We start from the raw sequence: 21,827 nt of genomic DNA, 5'->3' as shown, positions 1-21,827 counted from the left end.
TGAAGGAGCAAATTCCAACTTTATTATTCAGCTGGTGCCCATTATGCAGACATTTACCCACCACAAGAACCTTTCACCATGCTCACAATCTGGTATGTCTCCCATACACAAACTGATCAGATGCCTGTTGAACATGTTTATTTTCAATTTAATTTTTTTTCTGCTGAAAATGGTTGCTGGGATACATACCATAAGAAAAAAAAAAAACACTTCTTCAATAATAATAAAAAGGAAAAGAAAAACATTGCTCAAAAACATTTGACGTGACTGTTCACTCTTCTCATAAAAAAGTGCAAACAGATTAAAAACATTGTTTAGAAAACATGAGGTTCATAAGTATGCGACGAATGGACGACAGCATGAAAACTTCAACAAAGTCCATTTACTGCCTAGGATCTACAGACTGGACAACAGGAACAAGAAGTGGGGAAAAAAGAAATTACTGGATATCTTATGGTTATGATACTGGACAGAGGCTTCTGGAATTTATTTTTGGATATGGCACATTTTTTGGTCCATGTATACAGACATTTTATTTCTCTGAATGATTAAAGAGCCCCCCAAACCCCCGCCCAAATCTGAATAATCTGGAGATTTCCTTATAGGGACACCCACCCATCTAACCCTGTTTTCAAGCTGAATATAGATTATGGCAATACTGCACTGTTTAGAACTTAGAGGAAGTAGTCAGGTGTGCGGCGCGTGACGTGGGGCTCTCCTCTACGAGGGGCTGGATCAAACTGCAGGCTGTATAGAAATAAAGACAGAGTTAGTTATGTAAAAGTTATGTTAATCATGTGGAAACAGAGTGACAATGCCAAGAGTACAAAACATTGTGCTCTATTCACATGATTTTTGTGCCAGTGAGATACATGTTTAGATTTAGGAATCTGATAATTGAAATTGGGGGATTTGTTGTATATTGTCTTAATTTGTATTGTACTTGTTTGTACCAATATGCTGCCACATGGAATTTTAAGTTTTATTTATATATATATAAATATATATACGAGTAACTTGTATGGAGCAAATCTGCAAAACTGAGTGTAGATATTCTTTGCAAATGCTCATTTGATGGACATGGATCCAGGTCACAAAGATTTTTTGTAGGGAAATTAAAGTTTAGCAAAAATTTACATTTGCTGCTATTAAGTATTTTCCCTGACAAGACAACGGCAAGCATTTACAAAGTTAACCATTAGGTGGGTTTAAAGTCAATCTGACCACAACTTGAGATTTTATATTTTATAAAGGATCCACTGTAAAACTGAACACAACATGCAACTTAAAGAATGTTACTTGTTTGACTGTGACTTAACACCAGGTATGTAACTTACTAACAATATTGCAATTCACAAAAGAGTATATATCTGTGTTAGCACGGGTTACAGCAATGGTAATCAAATGAACAAAAACTACTCATACAGTGAAACAATCTGTACTAAACACATATGTGCAACTATTTCATGTCAACAAAAAACATTTTGAATTCCTTTCTTTACTTCTTGCTTGTGAAATACTTACAAAGAGTACTTCAGGGTGTCATCTAGTTCCATTATAGCTGCCTGATTACCACAACGATAGCAGTAGTTGGGTGCACTGAAAATCGTTACCACATTGCGATCATGGCACCAGTTGTAACCCTGGGAACAAAAGGATATATTCAACAGCTGTAATCATGCAACCTTCTTTAAAAAAAACGCCACACTTTATTTAACAGTATCTGTGTTGCTGATATCACTTGTATTTAAAGGTTTTTTAAAAATAATTAATTTTAAAAAGGGAGGGGGGTGATAATATCTGAGTACTTGCAGCTTCATGTGTTTACAAATGCTGCTCTACTCACCTCCATCACAAGCTGGTGAGCTCTAGAGACCAGGGTGAGGCCGTTGGCATGGTTGAAGGTTTCCGATATGTCCTGCCCAAAGGTGTAGCCTGCACCTCTGGGTGAAATCCCCCAACCGCCACGGTCATCTGGGTCTGACCACAGCAAATCGCACATGGGTCCCTAAGGACAAGGTAGCATTAGTTTTTGCATGTGAACAAAAGTCTTCAGCTACTAACTTCAGCTAGTCTAACAGTCTTATACCTCGTGTGGAACTTCCTGTAAACGATCCAGTGCACGGATGTGATCCAGTGTGTCTATGGACGGTGAAAGTCCTCCATGTAGACAGAATATCTGAAAACAATAAGTTCAAGGGCTCTCACAGATGTATTTTATGCACAAATTGTGAAACTGTCCTATATTGCCAAATAAGAAAACATATGTACCTGACCATCTACCAAGGCTGTTAGAGGAAGGTAATCAAAAAGGTCTGTGAAATATTTCCAGACATTTGCATTGCCATATTTCCTTAGGCACTCATCGTAAAAGCCATACACTTGCGTGATCTGTCTGCTTTCGTGATTTCCTCTGAGAATGGTGATGCGCTCACGGTACCTAACCTGAAATCAAATTTGAACAAAATTAGTGTTTACATTTACAAAACAAAGGTATAAAATTGCATGGTATTTCATCCCGTACAAGTTACCCCATCATTAAAAAGTACCTTAAGAGCTACAAGCAGTGTGACTGTTTCCACAGAATAGTAGCCTCTGTCCACATAGTCTCCCATGAAAAGGTAATTTGTGTCTGGTGACTTTCCTCCAATTCTGAAAAGCTCCATGAGGTCATGAAACTGGCCATGGACATCTCCGCAAACCGTTACTGGACATCGTACCTCTTGTACATTTGATTCCTTGGTCAGAATTTCTTTAGCCTATCAGAAACAAATATAATTTAATATAATAAAAACAAATATAATTTATTATAAAACACTAAACAGCATCAAGACACATTGTTTTCCATGTTGATTTTTTGAATTCCATGCAACCTCAAACACAGGTAAGATCTGAGATCATACCTTTGTTCTTTAGCATTACCTAGCAGAAACAAGACTAGCCACTTCAGCCAGTTACCACATATAAAAGCATTCATCACGGTATAGCATTGCCTAACAATGTCGTGCTTGGCGCAAACCGCTATGTGATGTCAGGATTCAACGCATCATATTAACTGGCAGTCATTACCTTTGTTTGTGTTAGCAATGTTAGCCTAAATTCACTAAGAACAACTAAATCCAGTAAATTGTATGTAAATGGGAACTTTGAGTAGCATAATGATTAGTAGTGACATAAACAACCTAAAGCTAAATATAAAACGAACATACACAATACTAAGTGCATCCTAGACAATACAAATTGTTGCCTAACACTGTCAGGGACATCTACATCAGCAGGTGGAACTGTGCACTGTTTTAGTGTAGACACATGATTAAAGATGAAACGATTACCGGTTTCACTGTAACCTGCGGTAAAATTAATGAGTTAGTAATACCGTTTCAACTTTAAATTATCGTTAAAACGAAAAAAGCAAAAAAATGATGCGAAATCTCACTTTACAGAGTCAAAACAAAGGCAGAATCATTCTCTCAGATGCAGCTGTGTGTGTGTGTGTGTGTGTGTGTATAGAGGGGAAGGGGGAGAGGGAGAGAAGGGAGAACATGGTAGAATGTAATGACAGAGATTCCGAGATATTTCAGCCTTCTAAGAAGACCAAGTCTGATGTTTGGTCATATTTTGGGTTTTATAAGAATGCAGAAGGAAAGCTAATTAGAGATGACCACCCTGTCTGCAGAACATGCCAAAAGAATATAGCAGCGAAAGGGGGCAACACATCAAACCTTATGAGTCATCTTCGCGACCACCACCCGCTACTTTTTAGAGAATGCAAGGAAAGTTAACTTCGAAGTCTGTGGGGACTTCAGAATAGAAGAAATGTCATGGGGTGTCACTGTACGGTTTAACTTATGCTTATGGTTCGTTAATAATAGAAAACTAAGCTTTTAGAGTCAAAAACAAAACAAAACAAAAATCAGCGAATCAACTGTGAATCGAAACTAAAGCTTTTAGCATATATTTCTGTGGAGCAGTGTCTCCAAAATGATCTCCGAGTTACCAGTCACACAAGCTCTGGAATGACTCGCTGCGAAAGTTCAATCTGCACAGTTCCCCTTTCTCATCTCACCTGCAGTTTCCTTTCTGAGATGAGAATAACACTGTCTCAAATCACTCAGTGTCCCCTACATAGTGCGCTACTTTTCCAACAAACACAATCATCATTGTCAAGCAGTTGAGTTATAAATAGGGAATTTTTAACCTATTGTTAATGTTGACTATAGATGACTTAGTCGAACGTTTCATGCACGCTTCGGGTGAAGGATTTGCCATTTCATGATCCACAAAGTGCACTACATAGGGAAGATAGTGTGCTTGGAGAAGGGACCTTGCATGAGTAAACACTGTGTGCTGCTTTTAGGAAAAGCGGAGTTTCTGCCACAGCTCAGATGCGTGTTAATTTCAAGTTATGTTTTAGTTTAAAAATGCTTTTAGAGAAGCAGCTCCACATGTGAAGACACACTAAGTTCTACACTGTCTGCAGCTCACAGCACAGTCATGCAATTCCTCTGACTTTGGCTGTTTTACCTGGTGCACTCTATTGACTATTTTTAATGTTTATGCAAACAAAAAGTTCATATTACTGCCAATTCTATTTGTGTTAATATAAAAGTTGGTGAGATGAGTTTCAGTTTGTGTGTCAGCATTTATTTACTTTTCAATACATTTGAACAATATTGCAATAATACCGATAACTGTCACAATTTTGGTCATGATAAAATTTTAATAACGTTTCATCTCTAAACACGACACACACGTACAAATGTACTGCTTCACTCACTACATTTAGTGGGTTTGCCAGATGCCAGGAGGGTTTGTGCTCAGCCCCTTAGTTCCAGGAAACTATAATGTTAATGCTACTGCATACAAAGAGATTTTAGACAACTATAAGATTCCAACTACATGACAACAGTTTGGGGGCCCTTTCCTGTTCTAGTCCCTGGACACAAAGACATAACTGTAAAGACATGGTCTGATGAGTTTGGTGTGGAGGAATTCCAAAGGCCTGCACAAGGTCTTGACCTCAACCCACAGAACACTTTTGGGATGAATTCGATTGCCAAATGCTAGCCAGGCCTTCTCATCCAACATTGGTGCCTGACCTTACAACTGTTCTTTTGGCTGAATAGGTGCATATTTCCACTGGCATACTCCAAAACCTTGTAAGTTTGTATAGCACAAAAGTCCATTATCACTCATGAAAATGATTTTATATTGAGATAGAACTTAGTAAACTCCTTTTCAGCATGAAAGAGGTGACATCTTTGGCAAAGTATAAGATTCATTCATAAAAGAGATAGAAGAGACCAGAACAATGCATATGAAAAGCACTTTTATGGGAAAGTAAACACTTTACTGACATATCCGCAGCAAAATAGTGCTGCTTAGCATTATAGCACTGACAAGCTCACCTCAAATTAAAAGCCCTTCCAGAAAAATATAAAAATAAAAAAAATTCACAAACTGAAATGACTGTAAAACAATCAAATAAAGCAATCAAGACAGGAATGCACAATCAATGGCACATCAATTAGAAATAAAGACACCAGCCAGATTGGGCCAGTATGACTAAACACAAGACACTGCCAGAGTTTGTCTGTAGATTGCAGATGTATGCTTGAGCTGATTGAAGACATCAGTGATTGATTAAATCTATTATGACAGTTTTGAATTCCACGTAGTATTCCTAATATGCCGTCCGCCTTCAAAACAATTTTTCTAGCCGCAGGTCACTTGATTCTTTTCCATGCTGCAATGTTCCATGCACAAAATGTCTTGTAAAACATGAACATGGGCTTGAATAAGATAACACATAGTGTACATCAATTATTTGAGTTTTTCTGAGGTTTGCCAAGCCGAACAGGGAAAAAAAAGCACCATATAAAAACACTTTAAAACCAATGAATAGATTTTTATTCATATTTCACACATTGTTCTAAGCTAAATCCTATTAACCACTTCTAATTGTTATCTTTCTAATAGCCCCGGGCCAGTAACATGGTTCTCTTATTGAGCTAACTGTGTGGAAAGTAACAGCGTTAAACAGTTAGGCCCAATCCCATTTTACCCCTTGCCCCTACCACTTAGCCCTTAGCCCTCCGTTTTGTGCGTGTAGGGGTTGGGTGTCCCGATAGTGGTTGAGATAGAGGGATAGGGTGAAGGGTTAGGGCTACATGGCCCTTCAAACTGGCACACTCCAAATCGAGTGTTATAAGAAAAAGAAGAAAAACCAGCAAGATGGCTGCACAAGTGACCAAAGAAACCCACAAACACGAGTATTTTCCCCGTAAAAAATATGATAACCATTGTATTATCTTAGTTTAATGTCGTTTCAATGTATTATGGTCCTTTTCTTCATAACAAGCTTAAAAAAAATCGCTAATTGTATGCTACTGTCTTGGTTGCTAGCTAGCTAAATTTCCCGTTCCACAGTCCAGCAGTATTGATGCCTGAAGCGCCAGAACGTAACTGCTGCTCCATTTAAGGTGGAACGGGAACATTTGAGAGAAGCTGACTTCAGCTTTATATCACTAAAGAATTAGGAAATGGGCAATAATAAATAAGTCATATCCTTCCATTTTGAAAGCATATGAAAGCAAATTAAATTTGCCCTAATATGATGCACTCCTGGTTTTGATTTTCTACATAAACAAAAAGGGGACATTCTATGCAAGAAAAAAAAAAAAAAAAAAAAAAAAACACGTCTGCTTAATACATGTAAAATATTTTGCCAATGTGTTCAACTGTGCAGTAAAAATAAATCTAAATTGGTTCTACAGGATGTGTTACTGTATTTTCACTCAAAAAGTCAACAAAAGATGTAATTTGATTGTACACACCATTACAATGATATAAAAGCTACAGGCACTGTTATAAATCTTTGCTATATCACACACACATGGGAAAGCAAATTTGAAATCTGAACATTTGTTACAGGCCTACTTCAAATCAAGATAGCAGCAGAACTAAAAATGAAGAGACAGGCAATATTAGAAAAGTTCCATAAGAACTAATGTTCTTTTCAGTAATAAATAAAATAGCTTAGCATGTCAGTTAATCACTTGGCGCATCTGCTACAATTCAGCGGTAGTATCTTCAACAAACATGACCTATTCCAAACAAGCAAAAACTATACTGCTATACCAGGCACCATTGTTGATCAACATGAACAAGCATAATTTGTTAAGTACAAACAGGTTTAACATATCACATAAGATATTGGCCATTACTAAAAATAACGTGTATTTTTAAAAACTACTTTTCCACCTCTTTCATTAGTACTACTGAATAATATGGCATTTGACAAACATTTTTATACTAGATCACTCTACAAATTAGAATATATTTTAGTACTGAATTAGTACTTTAGTTCTAAATGCAGACGCCAACGTAGTCACTGTTGGTACACTATACAGCTAAACAGTCTGTCAGTCACTTGAATCTTATTTCTCTTGACCCAAAAAAAAAAAAAAGCTATCTTGCGGTATACCCATTTAGAATGAGAAATAATATGTCAGGATTATGTTGTGTCAGTTATAGAGCTATTTACCAGAAATGTCAAAAATACATTTTTGGAATCAGTAAACAAAGCAGTTCCTTTGGCCATTCACTTGTATGTACAATGTTTGTAATTCACTCTCTTTCAAGACACTATAATTCTAAACCAAGACCCAAAGGATACATCTGTACTGGATTAAGTAGATGCAAGTCTAGTGATAATGGAAGACAGTCATGACCATTCAGCAACAACATGAAGTTGGAGCAGTATCAATGGAAGCTTTACGAGCACAAATGTTGTGTTATAAATAGCAGGTAGGAGCAAAATCTCTGGTCTCTAGGTTTTTGAAGGAGCAGGAACATTTGAGAATGTAACAGCACTTTACAGAAAAATGAGTACTAGGACAAAATCATTGGAATTTGGAAGTAGAAATTCAAACACAAGCCTTCAAACAAGCTATGATCAACATCAGGGTCCAACACTACCTTTTCTCCTCCGTCTTGCTTGGTCGGGCAGTACACTGAAAATACACTGCCCCCAAACAGTTAATATACAGCTGTGCAAATGATTCACAGATCTACTGTCTCTCCAGCCAAATGACTACATTTCTACTGACACTTTAACTTATTGCCTAGAGCCAATAAATAAATAGACGAAAGCTTTCTCCAACTAAAAAATAAAAAAAAGACAGAAGTACTTATATTTGTAAATAAGAACCAAGACTTGAGGCAAGTGCTCACCTTGGCAACAGAGTTTTGAGGCCTAAAGACCAAGTCAGAAATCTTGGCATGATAATAGATTAAGATCTGAATTTCAACAGCCCTGTAAAAACAATAATTAAAGCCAACTTTTACTATCTCAAGAATTTATGAAAGTTTTAAAAAAAACAATGTCACAACAAGACCTAGAAAAACTAATTCATGCCTTTATCTCAAGCTGGACTACTGCAGCTAGAATGAGAACCAAGAGATCTGAACACATTACTCCAATGCAAGTCACTTCACTGGCTACCAGTTAACTACAGAATTGACTTTAAAATGCTTCTAATTGTATACAAATCATTGGATGGCCTGATGATAGGCTTCTCCGATCACTAGAGACAGGTCAGTTAGTAGTGCCCAGTCATTAGCATTATTATTTTATACGATTTAATGCTTTCATTTTTCTGTGTTTGTGTGAAGGACTTTGAACTGCCACTGTGTATGAAAGATTCTACATGAACAAATTTTCCTTGCTTAGACTGTCCCAAGCAATTGTTTGCTTTTTCATTTTTTAAATAATTTAATACATTTAGCAATTGTTTCTGATTCCGATCCATTTAACTCTTCAATTCATCCATTTTTAAATGGCAAAATGGTATAAGATTTTACTTTAAACTGAGATCTTGTTAGTTTTGCATTTACCATTAATACCTTTTCAAACAGGTTCTGTGACCTCATTAGTAATCCATCTTTTGCAGACAGATAGATAGATGGCTACTTTATTGATCTCAAAGAAAATTTAGCAGCCAATAGCAGTCACACAACACAGGAATAGTAATAGTACTAAGGGAGAAGCACTATAAAGAGAAGAATAAAGGAAAAAAAAACCTATCTACAGGCATATATACAATGGACAGGGGCATGTTTACCACTGTGTTACATCACCTTTCATTTTAACAACACTCAATAAGCGTTTGGGAACTGAGGACACTAATTGTTGAAGCTTTGTAGGTGGAATTCTTTCCAATTCTTGCTTGATGTACAACTTCAGTTGTTCAACAGTCCGGGGTCCGTTGTCGTATTTTGCGCTTCATAATGCGCCACACATTTTCAGTGGGAGACAGGTCTGGACTGCAGGCAGGCCAGTCTAGTACCCGCACTCTTTTACTATGAAGCCACGCTGTTGTAACACGTGCAGAATGTGGCTTGGCATTGTCTTGCTGAAATAAGCAGGACGTCCCTGAAAAAGACGTTGCTTGGATGGCAGCATATGTTGCTCCAAAACCTGTATGTACCTTTCAGCATTAATGATGCCTTCACAGATGTGCAAGTGACCCATGCCATGGGCACTAACACACCCCCACACCATCAGAGATGCTGGCTTTTGAACTTTGCGCTTATAACAATCCAGACAATCCTTTTCCTCTTTGGCCCGGAGGACATGACATCCATGATTTCCAAAAACAGTTTGAAATGTGGACTCGTCAGACCACAGGACACTTTTCCACTTTGCGTCCATCTCAGATGAGCTCGGGCCCAGAGAAGCCGGCGGCGTTTCTGGGTGTTGATATATGGCTTTTGTTTTGCATGGCAGAGTTTTAACCTGCACTTGTAGATGGAGCGACGAACTGTGTTCACTGACAATGGTTTTCTGAAGTGTTCCTGAGCCCATGTGGTAATATCCATTACAGAATGATGTGGGTTTTTAATGCAGTGCCGCCTGAGGGATCGAAGGTCACGGGCATTCAGTGTTGGTTTCCTGCCTTGCCGCTTACTTGCAGAGATTTCTCCAGATTCTCTGAATCTTTTGATGATATTATGGACTGTAGATGATTAAATCCCTAAATTCCTTGCAGTTGCACGTTGAGAAACGTTGTTCTAAAACTTTGGACTATTTACTCACGCAGTTGTTCACAAAGTGGTGAACCTCGCCCCATCCTTGCTTGTGAACGACTGAGCCTTTCAGGGATGCTCCCCTTATAACCAATCATGACATTCACCCATTTCCAATTAACCTGTTCACCTGTGGAATGTTCCTTTCCCAGTCTTTTGTTGCCCCTGTCCCAACTTCTTTGGAACGTCTTGCAGGCATCAAATTCAAAATGAGTGAATATTTGCAAAAAACAATAGTTTATCTGTTTGAACATTAAATATCTTGTCTTTGTAGTGTATTCAATTGAATATCGGTTGAAAAGGATTTGCAAATCATCATATTGTGTTTTTATTTGTCTTACACAACGTCCCAACTTTACTGGAACTGGGGTTGTATATAAACGTCTATAAGCTGAGATTAAAAAAGGCAGTGCAATAATGACTGTACAATGAGGTGCAGGAAAATTCTGTATAATATCAATACTGAATAAATATATGCAAATACTGGTACTGAAATGAAGAGCCTGATGTCTCTATGGACAAAGGATCTCGAGTCTGTCGGCTGAGCAGCTCTGTGACAGCAACCTGCCACTAAACATGCTCCTCTTGTCCATGATGATGGTGTGCAGCAGATGGATCATCATCCTCCATAAAGGAGAGCAGTTTGTGCAACGTCCTTCTCTGGAGCCCAGTTCCACACTAACCACTAACCTCACACGCATGACCAGCTTGTCCAGTCTCATCTCGTCTCTCGTTTTCATGCTTCTGCCCCAGCACACCACTAAAAAGACAGCTGGCAACCAGTCTGACAGAACATATGCAGGAGCTTCTTACAGATGTTAAAGGACCCTAGCCTCCTCAGGAAATAGAGCTCTGACTATAGAGAAAGATACTGGTTGAACTTGTTCAAAAGAAAGAATGCACAATGCTCCAATCTGGCAACACAGGAACTCATTGCCTCTGCCACTGGAGCAGTGGGACCAATGTCCAGTATAAAGCCAATTGGTTTGCTCCTGAACACAGTATATTCCTGTAAATGATAAGGGGGAATATTATCACCTTCTAATCCCCATCCCTCCATCTATTCCCTTATCTCCTCATAATCCCCTCCCCTCCACCTCCTTCCACCTGAAACCGCTCCCCATCTTCCCCCTCATCTAGTCCCCAACTCCGCCATCATGACCTTTCCATCCCCTCCTCCTCATCATCTCAAAATCCTGCCTGAAACCTCTCCCCATCTCCTCCCCCGTCATCTCCTCCCCAACCCCTTTCCTCCATCTCCTGATCATGTCCTTCCCATCCTCTCCTCCTCCCCATCTCCTCCCTGAAACCTCTCCCTATATCCTCCCCAACCCCTCTCCTTCCCATCTCCTGCATCTCCTCCCTGAAACCTCTCCCCATCTCCTCCCTCATGCCCCCCCCCACCCATCTCCTGCATCTCCTCCCCATCTCCTGTATCTCCTCCCTCACGCCCCCCCCCCCCCATCTCCTCCCCAACCCCTCTCCTGCATCTCCTCCCTAAAACCTCTCCCCATCTCCTCCCTAACCCCTCTATTTCCCATCTTCTGCATCTCCTTCCTGAAACCTCTCCCTAAATCCTCCCTCGTGTTCTCCCCCCTCATCTCCTCTCCATCTCCTGCATCTCCTCCCTGAAACCTCTCCCTATCTCCTCCCTCATCTCCTCCCCAACCCCTCTCCTTCCCATCTCCTGCATCTCCTTCCTGAAACCTCTCCCCATCTCCTCCCTCATGTTGTCCCCCTCATCTCCTTACCAACCCCTCTCCTTCCCATCTCCTCCCTCATGTTTTCCCCCCTCATCTCCTCCCCAACCCCTCTCCTTCCCATCTCCTGCATCTCCTTCCTGAAACCTCTCCCTATCTCCTCCCTCATGTTTTCCCCCCTCATCTCCTCCCCAACCCCTCTCCTTGCCATCTCCTGCATCTCCTCCCTGAAACCTCTCCCAATCTCCTCCCTCATGTTGTCCCCCTCATCTCCTCCCCATCTCCTGCATCTCCTTCCTGAAACCTCTCCCTATCTCCGCCCTCATGTTTTCCCCTCTCATCTCGTCCCCAACCCCTCTCCGAAACCTCTCCCAATCTCCTCCCTCATGTTGTCCCCCTCATCTCCTCCCCTACTCCTCTCCTTCCCATCTGCTGCATCTCCTTCCTGAAACCTCTCCCTATCTCCTCCCTCATGTTTTCCCCCCTCATCTCCTCCCCAACCCCTCTCCTTGCCATCTCCTGCATCTCCTCCCTGAAACCTCTCCCAATCTCCTCCCTCATGTTTCCCCCCTCATCTCCTCCCCAACCCCTCTCCTTCCCATCTCCTGCATCTCCTCCCTCATGTTTTCCCCCCTCATCTCCTCCCCAACCCCTCTCCTGCATCTCCTCCCTGAAACCTCTCCCTCTCCTCCCTCATGTTCCCCCCCTCATCTCCTTCCCATCTCCTGCATCTCCTCCCTGAAACCTCTCCCCATCTCCTCCCTCATGTTTTCCACCTCATCTCCTCCCCAACCCCTCTCCTTCCCATCTCCTGCATCTCCTCCCTCATGTTTTCCCCCTCATCTCCTTCCCATCTCCTGCATCTCCTCCCTGAAACCTCTCCCCATCTCCTCCCTCATGTTTTCCCCCTCATCTCCTCCCCAACCCCTCTCCTTCCCATCTCCTGCAGCTCCTCCCTGAAACCTCTCCCCATCTCCTCCCTCATGTTTTCCCCCTCATCTCCTCCCCAACCCCTCTCCTTCCCATCTCCTGCATCTCCTCCCTCATGTTTTCCCCCTCATCTCCTCCCCAACCCCTCTCCTTCCCATCTCCTGCATCTCCTCCCTCATGTTTTCCCCCTCATCTCCTTCCCATCTCCTGCAGCTCCTCCCTGAAACCTCTCCCCATCTCCTCCCTCATGTTTTCCCCCTCATCTCCTCCCCAACCCCTCTCCTTCCCATCTCCTGCAGCTCCTCCCTGAAACCTCTCCCCATCTCCTCCCTCATGTTTTCCCCCTCATCTCCTCCCCAACCCCTCTCCTTCCCATCTCCTGCATCTCCTCCCTCATGTTTTCCCCCTCATCTCCTCCCCAACCCCTCTCCTGCATCTCCTCCCTCATGTTTTCCCCCCTCATCTCCTCCCCAACCCCTCTCCTGCATCTCCTCCCTCATGTTTTCCCCCTCATCTCCTCCCCAACCCCTCTCCTTCCCATCTCCTGCAGCTCCTCCCTGAAACCTCTCCCCATCTCCTCCCTCATGTTTTCCCCCTCATCTCCTCCCCAACCCCTCTCCTTCCCATCTCCTGCATCTCCTCCCTCATGTTTTCCCCCTCATCTCCTCCCCAACCCCTCTCCTGCATCTCCTCCCTCATGTTTTCCCCCCTCATCTCCTCCCCAACCCCTCTCCTGCATCTCCTCCCTCATGTTTTCCCCCTCATCTCCTCCCCAACCCCTCTCCTTCCCATCTCCTGCATCTCCTCCCTCATGTTTTCCCCCTCATCTCCTTCCCATCTCCTGCAGCTCCTCCCTGAAACCTCTCCCCATCTCCTCCCTCATGTTTTCCCCCTCATCTCCTCCCCAACCCCTCTCCTGCATCTCCTCCCTCATGTTTTCCCCCCTCATCTCCTCCCCAACCGCTCTCCTTCCCATCTCCTGCATCTCCTCCCTGAAACATCTCCCAATCTCCTCCCTCATGTTGTCCCCCTCATCTCCTTCCCATCTCCTCCCTGAAACCTCTCCCCATCTCCTCCCTCATGTTTCCCCCCTCATCTCCTCCCCAACCCCTCTCCTGCATCTCCTCCCCCATGTTTCCCCCCTCATCTCCTCCCCAACCCCTCTCCTTCCCATCTCCTGCATCTCCTCCCTGAAACATCTCCCAATCTCCTCCCTCATGTTGTCCCCCTCATCTCCTTCCCATCTCCTCCCTGAAACCTCTCCCTCTCCTCCCTCATGTTCTCCCCCTCATCTCCTTCCCATCTCCTCTCTGAAACCTCTCCCTATCTGCTCCCTCATATTGTCCCCATCATCTCCTCCCTACTGTGCTTTACAGTATATTGAGTGCAATCTGGTTGGAATCCTTCTTTCCACTCAAAAAAGTCTACTACTGGATTGGTGTTACGCTAAAACTTAATCTTTAAAATGAATATAGTTTTGTTACTGAATTTATGAGGTAACCTAAAAGGCTAAATTAAAGTTTACCAGTAAGTTAATGGTTAAAGTTTCCATACAACTTTTGGAGGCACTATATTAATTTAATTACATGCTGGACGAGTGATTTCTGACAATGTAGAACACAGTAACTTACAGTAAATCCCGCTTGCAGCGTTCACCTAGTTAGCTAACTAAAGTTACATATATTCTGCACAAGCCCGTATTCTCTATATCTCCTCTCAGGCCTTGGACGTTAAAGGCTCAGACCGTCGAATTTCCCCTATTTGTTAGTTACGGAGTATGATCACAAAAATCGTAGGGAACCTCCACAAATAAGCTTAATGTTAGTGAAAAACAGCATGAGTGAATTTAATTACGGAAACAATCTAGTTATAAAGGCGGCGCCATTTTGAGTGTCTGCGCAGCGAAACACTAAAGTAATACGAGCGATTTGCGTTCAGTTTAAAGCAACAACAGGCCTTGCTAATTCTTTACACAACCTAAATCACAAGTTTAACTAGTTAACCGCACAGCACAGCGTGGTACATCGACCGTGGACCAGACGAGTAATACGTACATATGCTCCGTGTAAATGCCGCTATGAAGAGCTAACGTTAGCGGAAATGTTTGTAGATAAATGTTTCTGGGTTAGCCTGAGGCTAACTAGCGCCAGCTCGCTAAAGCTAGCTAGCCAACAACCACTATGCATCTTCTCCTTGAAAGCTAACGTGTATTCACCCCTTAGAATATATTTATTGTCTACAGAAACCAGCCAACTCGTGTTAAAGCCGTGAGGAGTTCTGACACTCAGTTTCGTGTTAAAAAAGAAAGAAAAACCCAGGCGCCATCTTACAGCTCACTTAATAGCTACTGTAGGCTAACCAGCTAGCGTTAGCGCTCTGTAGATGGCTTATGGTGGCACCGCAGTCCTCCTCTTTCAGGACGCTGCCATTTCAGTTTGGAACCAAGCCTTATTTAACAAGACCATAACCCATATAGCGTTAGCTACATACCTTCTCACAGACCGTTTTGACCTGGCTCTCCGAGAGTTGCTTGCATTCATTCAGTTGCTCGATCCATTGATCAAGCTCCTTCGTAAACGCCTTTTCGTCCATTTCTCTTGACTTGATTTTCAAGCGATTTTATCACAGGCAAATTTAATTACCCCCTGGATTTCGTAGCCCACACCCCGTTTCAAGGCGATTACTTTGAGAGGTTCATGTGGCTGCTACTCTTAATTTTGATGATTAAATAAAAAGAAAAAATATCACAAGGAAGCACGAAGACGTCAGTCCCCTCAGTCCCACCCTGAGCCACAGTCTACCTCGTTCACAGAGGACGGAACCGGCTGAAAGCTGCTTTCTAATTGGCTACATACAGGAGGCTCGCGCTTCTTCATTGGTCCTCAGAACAGTTCCGTTCTAACCGGCCCTTGCTGGAGAGATCCAAAACTAAGGCCAGTTTATTATGATTCTGCACGGTGAGTAGGACTTTGTACGTATGTGAGCATTAATTCAACATTTCTAAGGTTTAGGTAGTTGCTCTTGTGTCAGTCATTTTCTAAGGTTGAAATTCAAGGTTCAATTAAAATTCTAAATGATTATTCATTGTCCAATGCGAGAGCTTCTACATAAAAGGGAAGGGGTAGAACTTATTTACACATAGGCCTGGGGCAGTCGTGAGCTGGAGGTTAGGGAACTGGCCCTGTGACCGGAAGGTTGACGGTTTGATCCCCAGCACCGACAGTCCATGACTGAGGTGTCCTTGAGCAAGACACCTAACCCCCAACTGCTCCCCGGGCGCCGTGGACAGGGCTGCCCACCGCTCCGGGCAAGTGTGCTCACTGCCCCCTAGTGTGTGTGTCTGTTCACTAGTGTGTATGTGGTGTTTCACTTCACGGATGGGTTAAATGCGGAGGTGGAATTTCCCCGTTTGTGGGATTAATAAAGTATCACTTAACTGATATTCTCTGATGTAGTCATACTGTCGTAAAATAACGTCTGACCTGTTTACCCCGTTTGTTCGTGTCTTTGTACATGTTGTGGCATCATGCAGAAGAAGAGTCCAAGTCATCATTTCTGCTGAAAATGTGCTCTTTTATTAAGCTCCAAGCTGCTCCAAGGCAGCTTGAAGCAGAGTGGTCGGCTCCAGCAACGCAGCTTCACCCCGCTGTGAACACTTCCACACACACTTATTGTTCCATAAAAGACACAACAAAACACATAAGCACATGTTAAACAAATAATCTCGTCAGTAATCTCCTCCACTTGTTTGCATGCTGATAAATTTAGCATGGGATTTGGACTGGACCCCTGCTCAGTGGACTGTGGGTGTAGTAGACTGAAACAGGTGGTGAGAAAGAAAAGAAATGTTAAGAATCTGAGCTTCATTGACACAACAAGTGAATTTTCCCCATAGATTACAGGGAAAATACTGCTTACAAGTGACAGCAAGAAACAATGGGCCTCATTCACCAATATTTTTTTTATTTATTGAGAAAGATTCTAAGAAAAAATCTACGTCAGATTCATGACGTGGTCTTAAACCACTGAATTGTTGGCGCCTTTGTTCTCCTGAGAGTGTGTAGATTCTGTTCTTTGCTAAGAGTAAATCACAAATAGGAAAACACTGGTGAATGTCAGAATCAAGTGAAAACTGCATACGTGGGTTTTAAGAAGAAATGTATTCTTAAGAATGGTTTGTGAAAGAGGCCCAGTGTAAAATTAAAGGGAAAAAAAATGAACAGGTTTTAAATGTATTCTGAATATGTTAGTTTTTATATACTGTAACAGATGCATTACTGTATTCAGTAGTCAACCATCAACACTTCAACACTGTCAGCATGCAGTACTGGTCTTATGTGTTGGTTATTATACATTTTACTCTAATATCTCTTAATAAAATCAAACCCAGATTATATCATAAGACGAGCAGAAAAGGTGTGTGTTTTAGATTGCGCAGAGCAGAGTGTAACTGGTTCAAACAGAGCTAGATTGTATGATCAGAATTGGATTTTTATATATTTTTGTATAGTTTTGAATAAAGTGCTCAATTTTGCATGTAATCTGAAGTGTTTTGCTAGTTGTGTTTGTGGCTGCAGAAATTGTGTGTAATGGTTGGACAAAAAGAGCCCAAAATAAAACCTAAACAATCATAAAAAAACTGTAGTAGTTGGATTCACCCTGCCAGTGTTTCTTATTCATTTTCTTTGAGACAGACACATGTACAAATGGTTATGGGCAATAGAAGGCAGTGAAAGATACTCTGGCAGTTGTCTTGAAAACGGTCAAAATGTAGCGTTTGATCAGGTAGCGACCTCTAGATTCAGCCCACCTAGACTGCAGTCTAGCTTTTAGAATTCAGTTAATGAAGCTGAACCCTGAACTCAATTAACACACAGTTCCCCGTGTGTAAACACTAAGATACAAACTTGTTCACACACCAGTCAGAAACTCAAGGTAAATATTTAGAGCAGGAATGAATAACTAGGGTTTATAGCAATGGATCTCGAACAAATTATCAGAAGTTTTGCAAAATAAAAAAGCAGAGCAAAGCTGTTCTGAATATAGTATAAAACATGCTTTAATTTGGGCAGTTCCTTCCACCAAAAAAAGAATACTAATTCTTACAGCCGTAAAACTGTCACATAAAGCTGAAATATTTCAATGCCTCAGTACTCTTCAGAATCTGGCCAAATACTATGGATCAACTACAGTATAATTCTATAGAATTTATCTGATGTATTCATTTTTTTTGTATGGTAAAATGGAATTGATTAGCTGAAGAGAAGCAAGCTGTTACTTAGCAACAAGGGGTGCTAACAAATACCAGTGTGGTTAGAATGCTTCTCAACCAATCAGATTGTGTGTGTGTGTGTGTGTGTGTGTGTGATTTGAGAGAACAGTTTGGTAGAGGATATCAAATGTTTTGACTGGGTTGTTTAACTCTGGTCTTCTCTGTGTGGAATTTTCATGTTCTCCCCGTGTCTGCGTGGGTTTCTTCAGGTTCTCTGGTTTTCCCCCACAGTCCTAAGACATGCAGTTAGGCCAATAGGACATGTTACATTGCCCCTAGGTGTGTGTGTGTGTGTGTGTGTGTGATTGTGTATGTCTGTCTGTCTGCCCTGCGATGGACTGGCGACCTGTCTAGGGGTTTTCCTGCCTTCCACCCGATGACCGCTGGGATAGGCTCCAGCACCCCCCCACAACCCTGAGGGAGAAGCAGCTTTGAAACTGTGTGTGTGTGTTTAACTCTGGCATGGAAATATATAGAAATAGATTTCTATAGCTATAACTATAGCTAAAATGCTATTCATTAAATGTGCCTTGAGAAAAGCAATAAATCTAAAGTATTTGCCATTGACTCAGTATCACAACTGAGAAAGGCAAGCACATAACAAACAGCATTTCCTATATCCACTATCATCATCATGATGTTTCTCATCATGTGGAAATGAATAAGCATTGCATTTTCATGAATAGGCCTGTCAGAAATGTTTCACATCTAAAAAGAACATAAATTCAAACATCAAAGGTATTACGAACATCAGCATTTCAAACAGATGAAACAACTGAACTATACATATTAATCACACTGAATTATTATCGCTTTACACTTTGTAAAAGCATTTGTGCTTGTATTGATGTCACTGTAAAACAACAAGAGGGAATTTTCAAAACAGCTATTATTTACGATTGTAGAGATTATTTTCAATAATTCAAAACCAGCCCCCCAGGTCATGGGTTATAATGAACTCTTCTGTCTTGTTACATGAAGACACAACTGCGTAAAGATGGTCTGGGATCGAGATAATAAAGCCATAATCTATACTATGAAGAGAAGGTATTTTGGTATGATTTTCTGAATGTTGAGAGGGAAAATCAAAGTTTTCCAAGTGCAGCAGAAAAACACAAAAAGAGGGAGAAAAGCAAACAGGTTGTCACTTCACTCCCAAATCTCGCTTTGTTTTTTCAGCCAGAACAGTGTGGCACAGGTTCAACAGACTGGGCATAACACAAGAGTTAATGTATGTAGCCTATAGATAGAACCAGTGTTGGAGTAATCACTCATAAAAAACAAATATTATAAATTACTAATTAGTTCTTTCAAACTCTGATGGGATTGCTTTGCTGATTACTCACAGGAAAACATAATCTCACTACTCACATAGTATTTACCTCTGATTTAATCTGGGCCACATTATTAGTACCAACTATTATTTGATGATGGGGATAATGCGACCACGACACTGAGAGAGAAGCGGCTTAGAAAATCGATGGATGGATGGATGAATAATGCGAGGATTTTAATTATACTTATTATATCTGAGACTTTCAGCTCCATCTGCTGGACGGCAAGGGAAGAGTACATCCTTGAGTGATTTGAACTTCTTGGCCAAATTAGAAATCCTTCTAACAACCTGCAAACCTTGCTTATGGTTTTCATAACCGCTCTAAAAATACACAATTGCACAATTGTTGTTTTATTTAGTTGCCTATTATTAATATTACTGAGCAAATCCATACTGTGAAACCACGGTGGTGTTCTTTCAGTGAAATTCTGTGAAAGCTGACTTGAGTGTTTGGTCCAATCGTCCAAGATGAGTAAAAGTCATATTTTCCATTTTTCCCAGGCTTCTATGTGCATTGTTTAGTTTTCCTTAGTTTACTCATCCGCTGTATATTGTCCTTCCCCTTGGGCTACATTTCCCTGGCTGAAAAGGTGAGTTATCCTGCTCTCAGCTGAGCATTTTTCTACAACACAGCTTGAAGTTAAAACTATTGTGCTATTGTCATGTTCTATCAACCATTCACTGTAGAATATGATGACAGAACTTCCTGTTAGATTTTATGTTTTGTTTGCAGGCTTTACTGTTTATTCAGCAAGCAGGGTATTTATATAACAAGCAGGGTATTTACGGTGGATTGGTACTGCGTCTGCAGTAAAGCGGACCCTATACCGGTCCGTCATTGTGAAGAGAGAGCTGAGCCAGAAGGCAAAGCTATCGATTTACCGGTCAATCTACATTCTGACTCTCGTCTATGGTCACGGGAGGTGTTCCAGACATGTCTGCCGGGGAGGAGACCCCGGGGAAGACCCAGGACATGTTGGAGGGATTATATCTTTCAACTCTTGGGAACGCCTCGGTATCCCTCTGGAAGAGCTGGAGGAGGTGGCAGGGGAGAGGGAGGCCTGGGCCTCTTTGCTTAGGCTGCTGCCCCCGCAACCCGGACTCGGATAAGCGGTTGAGGATGGATGGATGGATGGATGGATGGATGGATGGATGGGGATGGTATTTACATGCAGATCTCACATAAGCACTGGGCCATCTGTTATGATCAGTCCTGGAAAAGAGAAAAACAGACCAAAATATTACAGAACTTGTGTCAGCACTTCATATTAATTGTTTCATCTGAATTGTCAAGGTGCTCATACAGTTTATGATAGTCTCAAATGCAGACTGACACAAAAAACCATCAGAAAAGGACAAGTATTGAGTGTCATGACCAACAAAAAATCCATGTACAATGTTAGCAGTGACAGTTATTGCTAAGATCTGTGTGCATCATTGTAACAGATACCTTTTGGAGATAGATATATTTGCTGGATTGAACAAGGTTTGCATAGTTCATGGCATCATATTTTGAAGTGTTTTGAAAAGCTTTTATGCAAGATATTGATACGCATAACAGTTTGCTTGCTAAAGGCACATTTTTCTTGTATCCCTGTTACAAAAATCAACAGAGTCGTTCAATGCAGATAATCTGAAGATAAGAGATCAAGAATTTCTTTTTGAGGACAAATTTACTTCACACTTCAAATGTTAAGACTAAACTGTAATACTCTCACAGAACAGATCTTTGGTGAAATAATCCTAACCCTGTTAACATTAATGTGTTTCATATCCAGATTGTATCTAGATATACTGTAGCAGGATTCTATTTAGACTTTTCACTAAAATGCATCCCCAATGTGACTGAGATCCCATTTGAATTTTCTATGAAAAAAGCACATAAACATAAATGTCATTTCCATTTTATACCTTTTTACTTTTTTCCTAGTAAGGAAAAAAGTAAGTAGGAGAGTTTGTGGTGTGTTCTAGGTCAAGTGTGGGTGGTATGTACATGTGAGATATGTGAGGTGTATGTGAGGTGTGTAGAATGTGTGTGTGGTTTGTTTTGTATCAAGTGTTTGTGGTGTGTAGTGTGTATGTGCGTTTTGTGTAGAACGTGTGTGATGTGTATGTGACTTGTGTGCATGTGGTGCGTGTGATGTGTGTACTGGTGTGGTGTGGTGCGTTTATGGTGGGTGTATTTTGTTGAGTGTGCGATATGTGTGTGATGAGCATATGTATGAGTATGGGTATGTAGTGTGTGTGTGTGTGTGTGTGTGTGCGCTTGTGTGTAGTGTGTCTTGTGTCGAGTGCGCAGTGTGTGTGTTTGGTGTGTGTGCTGTATTGAGTATGAATTGTTACTGTTTTCACTGTTGTATTTCTGTTTTACTGTTTTATTACTGTTTTATGTCGTTTTAGTTTGGGTATTATTGTTTTACTACAGTAATTACTACCGTTATTACTATCGTTATTGCTACTGTTATTGCTGTGCATTGGTCTACATGCGTGAGAGCCTGTG

General features: G+C 41.4%; 1 protein-coding gene across 1 annotated transcript; it reads right to left on the bottom strand.

Annotated features, from left to right (window-relative positions):
* Positions 1-15,532, bottom strand: ppp2cab (protein phosphatase 2 catalytic subunit alpha b). The gene is made up of 7 exons (XM_017705303.2): positions 15,210-15,532; positions 2,550-2,759; positions 2,272-2,445; positions 2,090-2,179; positions 1,847-2,008; positions 1,525-1,643; positions 1-747 (listed from the first exon to the last, which is right to left on the bottom strand). Exons 1-7 carry the CDS (start codon positions 15,309-15,311, stop codon positions 675-677), a joined length of 930 nt encoding a protein of 309 aa, XP_017560792.1. The 5' UTR covers positions 15,312-15,532; the 3' UTR covers positions 1-674.
* Between the last annotated feature and the right edge of the window lie 6,295 nt (positions 15,533-21,827).

Source organism: Pygocentrus nattereri, chromosome 16 (assembly GCF_015220715.1).
Source record: "Pygocentrus nattereri isolate fPygNat1 chromosome 16, fPygNat1.pri, whole genome shotgun sequence".
NCBI classification, from domain to species: Eukaryota; Metazoa; Chordata; class Actinopteri; order Characiformes; family Serrasalmidae; genus Pygocentrus; species Pygocentrus nattereri.
Note: the sequence above shows the minus strand (reverse complement) of the source record. Positions and strands in the feature narration are given on the sequence as shown.